A 16,122-nucleotide genomic window follows, 5' to 3' on the forward strand; every position below is an offset into this window, starting at 1 on the left:
CGGCCAGCTTCAAAAACATGTGGCTCCGCCCACTCCTTCACTCTGACTGCTCCCGTGGAGGGGAATCAGCAGTCAGAGTGAAGCTTTCTTCAGAACTTTCTTGCCCACACAATGAGGGAAGAGCTCAACATCCTGAAATAACTAGTCGATATTAACAATAGAACATATAAAGTAGAAACCAAACACAACCTTACTTTATATCCTAACTACACTAAATACACGAGTAGCGGGATGAAGGGTGGGTGCAGTGACTGCAGCATTGAGGAATTCAAACTTTTGGTATGGTTAAGTACAACACAGCACAACTATACTGTGTTCATCATTCCCACTGCTGCAGAAGCCCTTAGGCTATAGGGGTTGAATACCAAAGCGTATCCATCCCGGGAGATGAACAAATATAGATCAAGGAGTCTCTCAAGAACTGTCCTAGCAAAGTTTGTTCCAGACCTAGAAAAGGAATCCAGTTTGTAATGCTTTGTAAAAGTATATGCAGAGGACATGTAGCTGCTTCCAGAATGCTTCTCATTGCCAGTATGCCATCAAAGAAGGCAAGGCTGTATTGGAATGAGCCTCAATACTGCCTTGAATGGATTTGCCATTGTTGGAATAACAAAAAAAAAAAAAAAGCTAAGGAAAGCACCTGGAAACTGCCTGTTTTGACCTTGGGCTTCCCGAAATAGACAGCTGATCATCTTTTGTAAAGAGCTTAGTTTTGTTAAGATTCACAGGTTCATACTAGGCTAACTGCCCTTAGGGGGCATTTTAAGCCTAGCCAATTACCCCATGCAAGAATCAAACCCTGCACCTTGTGTCTGTAAGATCAATATCTTAACCATTATGCCAAGCTTCCTCACATAGTACTTGAGCTGTCTATGCACATCCAGAGTATGCAGGATCTGTTCTCCCTGGTTTTTAGATTCTGGGTACAAAGAGAGTGATGGCTTGAGTCAAATAAACTCTGAAACCACTTTGGGCATCATGGAGGTTAGAAATCCATTAAGGTTCACCCACCATGAAAGTCTGCAACTCAGATACTCTTCTTGCAGATGTCAGAGCAATGATCAATACTGTTTTCCAAATCAAGATGCTTAAATCAGCCTTCTGAGCAGGTTCGTAAAGTAACATAGTCAATTTCTCCAGCACATAGCTTAGATCCCCGGGAGGAGCAGCTTGTTTACAATCAGAATAAAGAATAGGATCCATAGGCAAAAATGTTGAAAAGGCTACAAGATCAACCTTTATAGAGCAATAAATGAGGCCAGAGACAGGTAACTCACACAAATATTTGAGCCACAGTGAAACAAACTCCCTGAATGGCCTGTGGTTCTTAGTTAGTCACCAACTAGAAAACTGTTTCCGCTTACCAACATAGGATTTTCTAGTGACAAGTCTTATTGTCTCTTTTAGTACTTGCTACATGCCCTCATGAAATAAGTGTGTTAAAAGTATTAAAAGTGAATCATGTAGACAGTCCGTTGAAATTTATTGGTACTGGGATGTATCAAACTCTCTGCCTTGAGTGAGTAGAGACAGTGTGTGAGGAAGGTTGTGGTAACTGTTCTTGGTGAACTCCATAAGAAAGGAGAGCCAATGTTTCCTGGGGCAAAGGAGGTAACCATAATTATTTTAAGGGTATCTTTTGAATATTCAGAATTACCCTGGATATCAGTAGAAAGGGTGGAAACACATAAAGGACCATTCCCTTTCAAAGGAATGAACAGTCATTTATCTTACAGGTTTTGTTTGAAAGGAGCCCTGAAAGAAAACTTAGTTGTCTGTTTTGAAAAGAGGCAAGCAAATATATTTGAGGTGTTCTCCACAAATGAATCAATTCCTGGTAGATCCCCTCATTCAATTTCCACTTGTGAGGGTCTGTCGTGGTTCTGCTCAGCTTGTTTGCCACAATGATTTGCTCTGACGGAATGTAAAATGCTTGGTGGGTTATGAAATGCTGAAGCGCCAACTACCAAGCCATCACTGCCAGCCAGCATAGGGGGTACAATCTTGTACCTGCACACTTGTTGATGCGCTACATGACTGTGATATTGTTTGTAATCACTTAAAGAGGTCTTGAGGACCAAATGTGATGGAGAAACTTGAAAGCATGGATCACAGCTAAAATCTCTTTTCAATAGATGTGGTTCGGTCTGTCTGAAGGTTTTCACAGACGTTTCATGCTTACCCCTCCAATAACTCCTCCCCAAGCAAGATCTGATGTCTCTGTGGTGACAGATTGGTTTGGGGTTTGAGTAGAGAAGGCCAGACTTGGGTTTAGTTGAATATGTTGCCTTCACCAGTGCAGTTCCTTTTTTATAATGCCCAAAACTGGAATTTGATACTCCAGAGAATGCAAATGCTGGGTCAATGTGTTTTTTTTTTTAGAACCCATTGTATAATTCTCATGTATACTCTGGCAAGAGGTGTCATGAGAATCATGCAAGCCACAAAGCCTAGGATCCTGATAAATTATTTTGCAGAAGTATGAGACTGATAGGAGATGCTCAGGAAAAGTTCCAGATAAACAACCACCTTGTTTTGTGTTAAAAATGCCTTTTAAAGAGAAGAATCTCTAAGGCATCCCAGAAATGCAGTCCTGTGAGACGGATTCAGGAAGGGTTTTGCAATATTTTTCTGGAAGCCCCAGTAGGTCAAAAGAGGCATAACCCATGTTAATGACTCTTGACATCTGGATATTGACTCTACAAAGATAAGAAAGTTGTCTAGATAAAGATGTAAATGCCATTTGGTCTGCAATAAGCTATGACTGGGGCTAGACATTTTGTGAATAACATCGGAGCTGTAGATAAATCAAAGGGTAATGCAGACAAGAGATAATGCTACCCAGAGACAGCGCAACTTAGAAATTTCTTGAAGCCTATGGCTATGGGAATATGGTAATAAAGTTAGTAAGTAACTTAAGGAATAAGAGGTAACAGTTTATGTGGGCTGACGTTTTGAACTTTAAAATTTTCATGTGCATATCCGGATATGAAAGATCTAGTGCTGGTCTCCAAGAAACCTCTTTCTTTGTTACCGGAAACATTCATTAATAGATGCCGTTGCCTCTTTAACTAAAAGGTGCTGGTACTGACTCCCTGGGCATGAAAAGACTACAGAATCTGAGAAAAAATTCTGTTTGGTCTCGGTGTCCACTGTCTATAGAGCTGTTCCCCTGAAGGAGGCTTTTGAATCCAGTGCCATCCATATCCCTCCTGCACTAATTTTAACACCCATAGTCTGAAAGAACTTTATGCCAAAGGGGAATGTTGCGGGCCAAATTTTTTGGGACTGAGAGGCAGTAGTATTAGCAGAAGGGTGTGGTAAGAAATGCTGGCACAGCCCTTCTGTACTTTGATATGTTTCTTTTTCTAAAAGATCCCACACCTTTTTTTGGGTTACTATCTGACTATGCTCTTTTTTTTTTTTTTTTTTGCATTGTGTTTCCCAGAAAAGAGTCAAATAATACATTCTTAACTAAATCTGACTCCAGGATTTCTCATCAGTGAACTTTTGATTACATACTCCCTAGTACTGTAGCTATAGCACGGACCCTAGAAACAATATCTGTGCAGTCATACACACTTTTCAAAGCATCTTTTAATACCCTGAGAAAGGACAGAAACAGTTGGGTTCAAAAAAGAGCTTTTTGTTGGAAGAATGAAAACCAGTTCTTAGACTGTCCATGTAACAGAACATATATCTCCACATGTTTGCCTATGCTACCTTATGTAGCTTTTCTGCAAATTTACATAGTTTGTCAATTATTATTCATATTTTATATTTCTATTTCTGTGCTCAAACTGGTGAGCTAGCAGTTATTGAGGGGTAGATTCTGAAATGCCATGGTAGGAGAAAGAAAAATACTGTGTCAGTCTGCAAGTATAATGCAGTATAGAGAAGATATCAGTGCTTAGTAATAATTAAGGTATGTAGCATTTATAATGTTTATATACTTCCCAAACCAAGCAACGTAGAACCCCGGGCATGACATCACGTGAAGTCTTTGATGAAGCTAAAGAAAATGGTCATAGATACTTGTAATGTGAGATGTAGACTTTGAGAGATAATGAGTGTTAATTATATTGCTAATTATGCACATATGCATAACTTTCCATACTTATATAAACACCTCAATAAGCAAGTATGAAGTAATTTCTTCACACCAACTGAAAGCTGACGCCTAGCTAAGCAAACATTATACTGACACTAGTCCTGGAATTCAGAAACATAGTGGGCTTGTGTGTGTGTGTGTGTGTGTGTGTGTGTATTTAAGCTGGTAAGCTTATTTATAATGCCCAAGTGGGGTATTGTGTCAAAGGCTTTTGCGAGGTCCAGGTAGGCTGTGTGGACTACCTTCCCCTCATCTATGGCCTTGGTAACTGTTTCAAAGAAGTCAACTAGGTTTAAGAGGCAAGATATGCCCTTAACAAAGTCGAATTGGGTAGGGTCCAGTGTCTAGAGGTTCCCAATGTCTTTGTTTATGAGTTCCATGATGATACGCTCCATAGCTTTGCAGACCAGACTAGTCAGGCTTATAGGGCGATAGTTCCCAGGGTCCGTTGTGACACCACTTTTGTGGAGCGGGACCATTGTTGGTGTACACCATTATTGGGTACATATCCTGTAGTAAGGCTGAGTTTGAACAGTGACTTTATGTGAGGATTCAATTCTTCTTGGAGCTCATGTAAGACGCAGCCCGGGACACTGTCCAGTCCCATTGATGCTGCGTTTTTTGCTTTGGAGAGGGCATTCTTCACCTGTGCATCTGTCATGTCTGGGAGGCTACATTCTGTTGGGATAGACATTTGCTCTTTTGGGGGGGAAGGGGGGAGATGTTTGCACTGAATCTGTCTGCCAGGATGTTGGTGATGTCTGTGGGTTCAGTGTATTTTTTGCCATTTTGTACTAACTCAGAGCATATCTGGGGGTTGCCACCCAGATTCCTGACATAACTAAAGAAGGCTTGTGATTATCTGTAGCGTCCTGGGCAATTTTTCTTTCGAAGCTGGCCTTTGATGTTTTTATGAGGGATCATAGTTTCTTGCTAGTACTGATCAGAGATGCCTTCCCTTTTTGGGATTTTGCTCTATCATGTAGTAGCTTCCTCCTTCTGTTGTATAGCTTATTTATGGCCCGGGTCCACCAGACAGGTCTCCTGCTTTTGGAGGAGTGAGTCTTGGTTTTATTTGGGATAGCACGATCCATGCATTCCTGTAGGTGCTCATAGAATGTGTTTGAAAAGGATTCTGCGGTTCAGGCAGTATTTTCCACTGGCCCTGGGGCTTTGAAGGATTCCACCTCAGTTTTGAGAAGTGTGAAGTTTGCTTTTGAGAAATTTTTCACAGTGGTTTCCTTGGCTGGGGGTGGGGACGGGATATGGATGTCCAGTGAGATTAGTTTATGGTCTGATCTTACCAATGAGGGGTTTACCTCTGGTGTGGAACATAGAGTCCCCATGTTGGTGATAACCAGGTCCAATATGTTGTCCCCTCTTGTGGGAGTGGTGACCAGTTGTTCCACAGCGTTTGAGTTTATAAATTCTAGGAACCATTGGGCAAGGGTGTTTGGGCTTGAGTAGTTTTCCCAATCAAAGGGATAACAAAGAGCTAGTGATTGACTTAACCTGAATGTGAGCATTCGGTCAAAATCCAAAAAGCTGATGATACAACCCCACTATACTCCATTTATACAATTCTGAATTACTCCACCATCTTTGTTGTGCCTCATTAGCATAAACAAAGAGGCTCAGCTCATTTTAATAAGGTTGGTTATTACGTCATTATATGGCCGTTAATAAATGCCACACCTGAGCATGCTGTTTGACCTGCCTGCGTCGTGGTGCCTGTTTTTTGAAACACACACAAACAAGCACATTCAGACACACATATACACACCTTACTCAAGGTTAGTACTCATGCGCATTCACTTACCACAACATGGCAAAGTTTTCTAAATCCCAGTCTGTATACAGAATGTTGGATTCTTTTTTAAATACAGTACTGATGTAAAGACAGCAAATGCTTTGGCAATTATCCTTGTAAAGAAGATGTTTGCTGAGCAGCACTGCTGTTTATACCTTTTAACAATATTTACTGTACATAATATTTATGCTTTTACCCTTGACATTTTGAAAACTACTTGGTATTGTAAGCATATGTGATTGATATTTTACAGCTAATAGGTATAAATGAGTTAAAGTACTACAACAGACAGAAACTGTTACGAGAATAGAAAAAGGTCAAGCCAAAAAATCTCATGGCATTTTTGGTAAGAACAAAATAAAAACTGGTAATGACTACTTAAAGTACTGCAGTGATATTAGTGTGGTATAAAACATGACAATACACTAAGGATAAAGAAAACACCTAAGCTTCAAGGTATTCTTCACACCTCAGTGAGTACCTCAAAAAATAAGTTGCTGTATATTGCTTATAAAGTGGTGCTTGCAAAATCATGCATGTCTTGATATGCACGTGGAAATTAGTGATTTGTGAATGAAGACAGCTTGTGAGGGCTTGCTACAATAAAATACCTTTCAATAATCTAAACAATCTCCTATGTCTTATTTCTTATTAATAAAGTAAATAAGCTTTTGTTGGAAACATATTTCCTAACAAAGTAGCAAGTAAGCATTTTTAGTGGAACAAAACAGGTTTTGTGTTTATGATTTTTTTTTAATTTGGTAAACTACCAGAATTTAATGTATTTGTAGGTCTCACAGTACAATATTTGTATGTTTGCATAGTATCTCAAGAATGAATTGCCCTCATAAAGTGTGGGGTAAGGTTAAGTTGTATGTTTTGCTTAACTTTTTTTCTGAAATTACACATGGGATATGCATATATTTTGAAGCTTAGTTTCTACTCCAGTTTGTTTTCAATCATTAACTGGAATCTTGGAAATAAACACCTTAGAATACCACATTAGGTAGAGTAATGCATTTCATTGCTGTGACAGTGTGCACACATGCAGAGTATAGCTTCTCCAATGGATAGTGAAAAAATAAATGCTTGTTGCAAAAAAAAAAGTACTGATACCTTGCTCTGTGGCACACAGGGATGTAGATCTGATGGTGACTCAGGTAATTGGGGTTCAACCAATGGCCTTGACACTGGAGGAACTGGTTAGGTAGTGAAAGGAGTGAAGGGGAGTGACACGCTCACCTTTTCTGGGAGGTGGATAGTGCTAACTCAGGAACACACTGCGAAGGTACAGTTTCCTGACCAGAAGGTACTCACCATCAACTTCTTTCATGAGGATAAATAAATAGTGAAATCCCATCCATGGAGGCAAATTTCAGGTGCTTACTAACTTGCTTGGGTAGCTTTTCAGCAGGAGAGACTTACATATGTAATGACATATAAAACATTATTGATAAAACAAATAAAATAAAACAGAAATAGATACTGACAGTGTTGTGTATCAAATATAATTGTTAATGGTAAAGCCAGTTGTGAAAGAAAACTCATTTAGCAACTTGAAACATGCTTTTTCTATGTTACAGGTCAGTGGATAGTTCCTTGCCTCAGCTGTTCAGACAATAGAACATGTGACTGGCGTGAAATAACATGGCAGCCATACAGCTGTCAGCACCCTGTACTTCCTCGCCATCAGCTCCAACAGTGTCTGGATAGCAGAAAGGTAACTACAGTTTAAAAGGAATACTTTGAAACCATTTATATTTTCTAAGGGAAATGCAGAATAAATTAGTTTTCAGGAGCTTTGTTATATTTTGCTTGTTAAAACAGAATGAAGAATTTCATTTCATTTGCACTTTTTTAGCTATCGATTACCAAAATGTAGTTAAACAACATAAATTAAGGAAGGAAACTGTCTTTCAAAATATTGAGAACCAGTTGACTGATGCCAAAGTTTCAAATCTAGAAAGTTTAAGATCTTAAAGATTTAAACCAATGATCAAAAATATTTTATGATGTGACTTGATCTGAGTAGCTCAGTTAAATAGAAAAGCTTTGATTAGAACGTATAACCCTGCATAGTAGTATGTAGACTTCAATGTTCATCACAGTCCCCCAGATTTTAATTCTCTCTATACAATATTTTTTGTGTATCTCAGGACATCTAGCTAAAAATATATTGAACTGCATAGTCGTACCATCAACCTCTTAGTGCAAGAAATCTGGGCAAAGCCTGACAAAATGGGGGTCAAAGGCCCAAAATTAGGGACAGATTTTAAATATTACTCTTACAAACATAGAAAGTTGCTAGAATAATAGGGTTTGAGTTAACGTACATTTTCTGAAGGAAGTGAAGTCCAAAACTAAAATATATATCGCTATTTAGTAACTTCAACCTCAAATCATCTCAGTGATTTGCCAGAAAATCACAAATTTTATGAGGAATAGACCAAAAATATGAGACAAACATCCGGATATTATGCAAAAATCTGGACAGCTGAGAGGTATGTACATAATTAAGTGGAAGTAATATATAACTTATATATGGTTTTGATTTCAAGTATTGCCTTCTCCTTCACAGCAACAAAAAAATTGCTAATTGCATTATCTGTGACGTGTGTTCTTATAAAGTACACAGCACCCAAAGAAATTTTAAAACTTGGAATTCCCAATTGGAAGTGTGAGACTCTCAGTTATGGGTCCCAGATATGCACGAAATAAACTGTGATTGTGGGTGTAATACAGTGAATCTTGAAAATACTATAATACAATTAAAACATTTTTGTAGTGGGGCTTCATCCCCCTACATCCCCTATGTGGGGATTGTGCCTACTACTAGATATATAGATATAGATATGTTTACTCTCATTACATTAATGCACAGGCAGTCAAGTCCACCAATGTCTGAAACCATTTGACTCAAGTCAGAATACCAAATACTGGCATACCTGACAGAAACACAGAACACCAAAACTCCCTACCACTCTGGACCCAGGAACAAATGTTACCACAGGTCTAGAAGGGGGGCAATTTTGGTCATGTACATTCCAATGTTCACAATGGGGAGGTGGACTTGACCGTTTGTGTGTTAAATTAATGATAATTACACCACAAACTGAGGACACAAACCACTCCAGTAGGTTTACAGCCACAAAGTAATATCAAACGAATGAAAAGGCAGGCACTTCCAATATTTAATGCCACTTATTTATTTTGTATATGTTTGTCTAAAACACTTCATCAGAAATGAACACTGGAAATACTGATTGCACTGCATCACTTGGGGAGTTGATAATGACTCCTAGCTTGCAGTCATCAGCGAACTTGGTCAGCCAATGTCCTTCTGTGTTGGCCTGGACTTCTGAGAAGTATATGTCAAACAGGAGAGGGCCCAGGACCGAGCCCTTTGGGGCTGCACTCATGACTGGTCGACAGTCTGACTTGGAATTCACAGGTTTCACTCTGTGGGTCCTGTCTGTGAGCCAATTTGCAACCCACCTAGGGATGTAAGGATTGATGCCTAGTTTAGTGAGTTTATCAGTGATACATGAGTGGGGAATGATATCAAAGGCCTTGACCAGGTCGAGGGTAGGCTGTATGCACTGCCTTACCCTCATCCACAGCCTTGGTGACTGCCTCTAAGAAGTCAACCAGGTTCAGCAGGCAGGATCTCCCCTTGACAAAGCCAAACTGTGTGGGGTCAAGAGTTTAGAGAGTCCCTGTATCTTTGTTAAGAAGGTTCATGATGATACGCTCCATAGCTTTGCATACCAGACTCGTCAGTCTAATAGGGTGATAGTTCCCAGGGTCTGTAGGTATTCCCCCTTTATGGAGTGGGATAACTGCAGCCGTGCACCATTCATTAGGGACATAGCCTGAGGTAAGGCTGTGATTGAACAGGGCACACAGATGTGGTGCCAGTTCATTTTGTAGCTCATGAAGGACACAGCTAGGGATATAATCAGGTCCCATGGATGCTGTGTTCTTGGCTTTGGACAATGCAGCTTTTACCTGTGCTGAAGAAATGGTGGGTACCAGGCTCTCTTCTGGTATTGTAGTAGGGCCCTTGGGGGGAGAGAGGTAAAGTTAGCAGTGAATCTGTCGGCCAGTATGTTGGCTATGTCTGTTGGCTCAGTATAGGAGGTGCCATTGTGCAATAACTCAGAGCAAATCTGAGTATTGCCTTTGAGTTTTTTGATATATCTATAGAAGGCTTTGTGGTTGTTTTCAGTGTCAGTTGCATTTCTGCCTTCAAATTTGGCTTTAGAGGATTTGATAAGGGATCTCAGCTTTTTGTTGAGACTGATAAGGGAGGTTTTCCAGTCTTGTGACTTCATTTTTTTCTGCAACAGTTTCTTCCTTCTGTTGTAGAGTTTATTGATGGCTGGGGACCACCAGATTGGCTTCCTTTTTTTGGAGGAGAGCGTCTTAGTTCTAGTTGGTATGGCAAGATCTGTGCATTTGTGTACATGCTCGTACAGTACATTGGTGTATGATTTGGCAGTCATGCAGCTATTTTCCACTGGCATGGGTGCCGAGAAGTTAGCCACCTCTGTTTTTAGGAGCCCAAAGTCAGTTTTAGAGAAGTTTTTCTGGGTGGTCACCTTAGCGGGTGGAGTAGGTGAGATAGAGATTTCCATGGTGATCAGCTTGTGGTCAGATTTAACCAGGGAGGACTTGACTATAGGTATGGAGCAATGGTCTCCCATGTTTCTGATAACCAGGTCGAGGATGTTACCTCCTCTAGTGGGGGTCAGAATGAGCTGGTCCAGGGCATTGAAATTGATAAATTCCAGAAAGCGTTAGGCCTGTACATTGGTACTTGAATAGTTTTCCCAGTTGATGGAAGGGTAGTTGAAGTCACCCAGTATGAGAGTATTGGGTTGGACCTTGATAGATTCCAGGGTGCTTAGGAACTTGGAGTGAGAGTCTAGGGACATGTTTGGGGTTCTGTAGCAGGCTATAACTTGTATCGCCATCTTACCCAGTGTTAGTTGTACCTGAAGTATCTTGGATGCATTGTGCTGGACTACCAGTCTAGAGGTGTGCGTATCCTTTAAGAATATGGAGACACCACCACCTTCAGAGCTTCCGGACATATTCTGGGGCCAAAAAGTATGCAATGAGTTGTAGACTGGGAGTGCAGGGGTGCTTCTGCCTCTTTAAACCAGGTCTCCATTACAGCACAGATGTTGACATTTTCCATTTTGAAGAGAGCTTTGAGTAAGTGCATCTTGAGATTTAGACTTCTAGCAGTGAGCAGCATGACCCTCAGATTGTATTTGTTTGTAGCTGTTACAGTGGAATGTTGGTCTTTAGAACACTGCCTAAAAAAGGCACTATAGGGATGGCAAGAACCTTAGCCAGTACCCGGAATCCCAGGGGTGACAGATGCAGGCCATCTCTATCAATCATGTCATCCCAGGCAGACAGATACTGGATCCCCTTAGAATGACACCAGAAACTTAGCCAATTGTTGAAGTCAATCATTTTCTGCTCATACTGTGGTATCATTCTGGGTGATGGTAGAATACTGCTCAGGGCTAGGGTCATACCTGCCTGGGCGATATAATCCGAGTGTTCCATCACATCTCTTTTCATGTAGTCCAGGCAAGTATGTCTCAGGTCATTCACACTCACGTGGACAATGGCTGAGTCATATTTGTACTTGTTGTGGAGTGACCTGAGTGCATGTGTTATGTGTCAGATTCTGGCACCTGATAGACAATTGACTGTCACCTTCTCCTTGTTCATCCTAGTAAGTGGAACATCAGTGTGCCTCACAATTGAGTCTTCTATAATTAGTACATTGGGCAAGGTGTTTTGCCTTAAGGGCTTGAGTTGAGAGGCACACTGTGGGGTGAGCTATGTGTTCTGGCATCAGTGTTGTGTTGTGGTGGTCGAGTGCACTTGATAACATGTATATAGATTATAGGAGTGTATCATGTTATTATACAAAGAATAACATTGTTAAAAACTGAGAATGGTTACGTTAACTACAGGTAAAAGTGATTTTCTCCGAATGTGCCAAGTTTTGAAGGAAATCTTCAAGAAACAAGGATTCTCAGAAGTAGTGTTAACTGTTGTACAAGTTGAAGTTATAGAAAAAAAGAAAATCCTAAGTTTGCACATTTCTGAAACAAACAACAACAGAAGAAAGTAGAAATGCTGACAAAAAATGTAATTATGCATTCTAATTAATCCATGAAGTAGATTGCAATCGCATCAAAAAGTGCGTACCAAATGGAAAATCTTACAAGGAAATCGGGATTTATTGAATGTTGTCAGTTGACTTTCCATGCATTAATAACAAAGGCTCTTCTATTAAGCATATTTTATTTATTTATTTACATTTTGGTTACTAGGATAGAGCACTGATCAGATCGTGACCAATCATAAACCACTCTGGCAGGAAGCAGTAGCACACAAAGGTAATATAATGTAGTCATAAAAAGAGAAATTCTATGTGTCGACTTTGTATGAAGATTTAGCTATGAAAAATGCCGAGATTACCAAGGTGTTTAGAGGAAAAAGCCAAATGTAAATGACAGTAAAGATGGAATCCAGTGAGACTAAGGGACTGAGTAAAGTAAAAGCTGTAAAATAACAGCGAGCAAGGAGGAAAAGAAGCACTGTACATATTTACAAGAAGCAGAAATACAGTGGTAACCAGTACAGTAGTGGTGTGAATGGGGTGATGTGTGGGAGAATTATCCTAGTGCAGAGTAGTATCAATTACATAGTATGCCTGTGTTCTGGTATTTGCATTTGTATTGCTCAAACAGAAACTGTTTGAGTTGAGGCCTGAACAATGTGGCATTGCATGCTCATAGAGATAGTCAGGCAGGGATTGTCACAATTTTGGAGCAAGTACAGAAAAACTAAGTAGATTAGTAGATGGGGTCTGGAGAGCAGGGCCTACTGTACCATGGCTTTTGAGGTTGTAGGTTGGAGTGGTAGTGATTAGTTTCATTGTGTAGAAGAGGCATTTTGATAGAGTAATCTGAAAAGCTAGGAATCCAAAAGTAGACAAGATTTGGCTTGCACTGAGAGATACTTTATCCAGGATAGAGTAAAGCAATGGTGTTCAAGGTGAGGGGGAATCTTTGACAAAGCATTATATTTTATTAGATAAGATATGCACTGTTAGTGCAAATATTGTTAGAGGAGGTGGCAAACTGGGTAGATCATATTAAAGTTGTGTGAGCAAGACACCTTTACCAGTAGCTGCCCTAGCTGGTGAGGAAATGCATTTAGATATTTCCTTTGCCAAGAAAAGAAGGTAGTTGATTTTAGAATTACTTTTTTGAATATGTCCCTGAAAGTTGAGATATTGCTTGAGCCACATATGTAGGTATCTGAAAAAAATGTGGTATTCATAAGGTTACTGTGCTGGTCAACAGCCTGAGAAAGCCGAATTTGTTTTTTACCACCACAGACCATAACCTTGTTTTGGGGGGGGACTAAGGAAAAGCATTTTAAAGGTGAAACAGTGGTTTAGGGTCAGAAGTTCAGTTTGTTGTTGTTTGTAGATTGCCAATTATGCTTGGTTGAAGCTGTGGATAACCAAATCATCAGCGTGTAGAAGTAGTTGTAACTTGGGTAGGCCAAGGGGTAATTTGTTTATAAAAATTGAAAAGAGAGAAAATGGAATATAAAGCAACAGAATTAGCAGAAGCTTGTTTGGCAAACAATATATTATTTTCCTGTGGAAACTGTTCACAAAGTAGATCTGTGAACAGCTTTCCATATTTTTCAGTTAAGAATAATCATATGTTTATAAAACAAGGGGGCAATATACCTGTAATACGAAGGGAATTGTTTAGTTAGCATTATGCTCATTTTGCCTTGGTTATTATGTTGGCAAAACTATTACGAACCATGAATAAAGAGGCAAACAATGCTGACCAATTACAAAGCTCTACCCAAAGCTCGTAGTAACCAAAAAAACTTAATCTTGGCACTGTATCGATGTGAACCCAACATGAATCACTCACTTGAGCCCAATTACTAAAATTTAAATCTTTAATTCAACAATCAAAACCACATAAACACTTAACCGAATCACCACATTTTCGTTCTGCCCTTAGGACTTCATCAGATACTGAGCTGACTACCTGCTAACCCAGCAACTCACCATTAACTTACTGATTAAACAATCATCACCAATTAAAAACTTACACATTTAAACGTATTACAAAACGAACAGATAGAATGTGCCAGCACATTTATGCCATCAGACAACTGAATGTTAATGCATTAGCAAAGTTTGTGTTGCCCTAATTTTGAGTACTCTTTTAGTCATGGAAAAAGTTGATCTTGATAGTCATGGTGGTTTATTAGAGTCATGAGAGCTTTACTGACAGTTTGCATTGCTGTTGTATGTTTCATTAAATTTAAACTTCGCGGATTATGATTGGGTCGCCGATCATAACCCACTTGAGAGGGAAGAGGAATCTTGGCATCCACCTCAGGAACACATAAAGGTTATAATCGGAGACCTGATCATAATTTTTGTAGTGCATGGAGCTTTATCTACTTCATGTGGATGGGAAATCATAAATTTACTCCTGGGATCACTTATATGGCCCTGCTGGACAGAGGCTCAGGAATCTAGTCTAAAAGGGAGGCGAAAGCCAACACATTCTGGCTAGGCTTATAAATGCCCCAGGGCAGATAGCCTAGTACTTACCTATGAACCTATGAACCTATGTACTACTAGTTAAAGGGAAGAAAAGAACTCTAGTATTTTGCCAGCTTTAAAAGCCATAAAGCATCTAGCTGTGAGGAAAAACGGTGTAACTCAGTCTCTTGCATTGACACTCAACATGCCATACTTCTTAACTGTCCAGATTTTTATAGAATGTCCAGATTTATGAATCATATTTTTGGTCTGTTTCTCATATAATTTTTTTTTCCTGGCAAGTCACTGAAGAGTGAAGTCACTAAATAATGCCATACATTTGAGTTTCAGACTTTATATTCTTCAGAAAATGCAGGCAAACACAGATCCTGTTATTCTAGCTACTTTTTCGGTTCATTACAGGATGTCAGGGACATGCTGCTGTTACAAACAACAAGCACAAAACTGTTTTTTTATTCTATCACTATCTTTGCTGATCACTACTGGTAGATTTGACTCCCTAACACAAGACCCAACCTTAACAAGTTAAGCAGGGAATGCTTAACATTTGTTACGATCGAATATCATGCCATAGTAGCGCTTAACTGATCTGTCTTTTTCCATGTAGCAGAGCACAGTCACCGTGGTCCATACAGTACAATAGTATAACCATCAGAAGTTTTCAAAATGCATGTCCATTAAAAAGAGCATGAATACGTTTGGTTTGACTCCATGACTGGATGTTTTTAGCATTTGATTAAGTGTTTCAATATGTAAATAGTGGATTTTAGTAAATGTCTGTGTTTCTGAAGAAATTCCATTAATAATGTTGTAACAAAAGTGTTAAAAAACATCAAAGTCCTTTGCTGTACTCGTTTGACAGTAAATGACTGTTCTCCTGAGACAGCAGGTGAGGAGCGCTGGTAATTTAGTGCATCTCCTTCAAGTTGATATGTAAATGTTGGTATTATCTGAATGACAGTGTCCATATCTTGGCAGTGCTGTGTCCATACATTTTGATGAACCCCAAGGCTTGAAGGACTGTCCTTGCAGTCAGCCTGGTGCACATGTCCTGGAGAGTACTAGACTGGGGGACTTTATTTTCTTCAGAATACCCAGGCATCTTAACACTGCCATCACATACTGTAAATGATGAAAAATAAGGATAGATTTGTATTCCTCTTAGCCTGAAAGAAGTCCCAGCCATGCAACTGAGCCTGATAGGAACATGAAGGTAAGCCCTTGAGATCCAGAGTCACCATCCAGTGATCTTGGAATGTCCAGATATGTGTTGAGGATAGATAAATCAAAAATTGGTCTCCACGTGTTCCCTTTCTTTGGTACTAGAAAGAATAAAATCCTAGGCCCACTTCTGGCAGAGGGACAGAAATTTGTTTGTGAGCCTCTAGTCTTTGCTGAGGAGGAACGGCTGGCATGAGGAAAGGAGAGGAAAGTATGGAAATAAAACTTGTAACCTTGGTGTATGATATCCAATGCCATTTTTGTCTTGGGTAATCAAAATCCAATTTTCCTTGAAGAGTGCCAACCTTCCTCCCAAAGGTGCTGCCAGGCAAGAAGGAT

The 16,122-nt window shown here is 39.7% G+C and overlaps 1 protein-coding gene across 1 annotated transcript in view; it reads left to right on the forward strand.

Annotated features, from left to right (window-relative positions):
- The window catches only part of CPED1 (cadherin like and PC-esterase domain containing 1), a 2,422,552-nt gene that overhangs the window by 1,936,474 nt on the left and 469,956 nt on the right, over nt 1-16,122 (forward strand). The window contains exon 18 of the mRNA XM_044087326.1: nt 7,505-7,641. Coding sequence (XP_043943261.1) covers nt 7,505-7,641 — 137 coding nt within the window. The remainder of the gene's footprint in view (nt 1-7,504; nt 7,642-16,122) is intronic.

The sequence above is a fragment of the Protopterus annectens genome, chromosome 11.part0 (assembly GCF_019279795.1).
Source record: "Protopterus annectens isolate FY-2018-M chromosome 11.part0, PAN1.0, whole genome shotgun sequence".
Taxonomy (NCBI): domain Eukaryota; kingdom Metazoa; phylum Chordata; order Ceratodontiformes; family Protopteridae; genus Protopterus; species Protopterus annectens.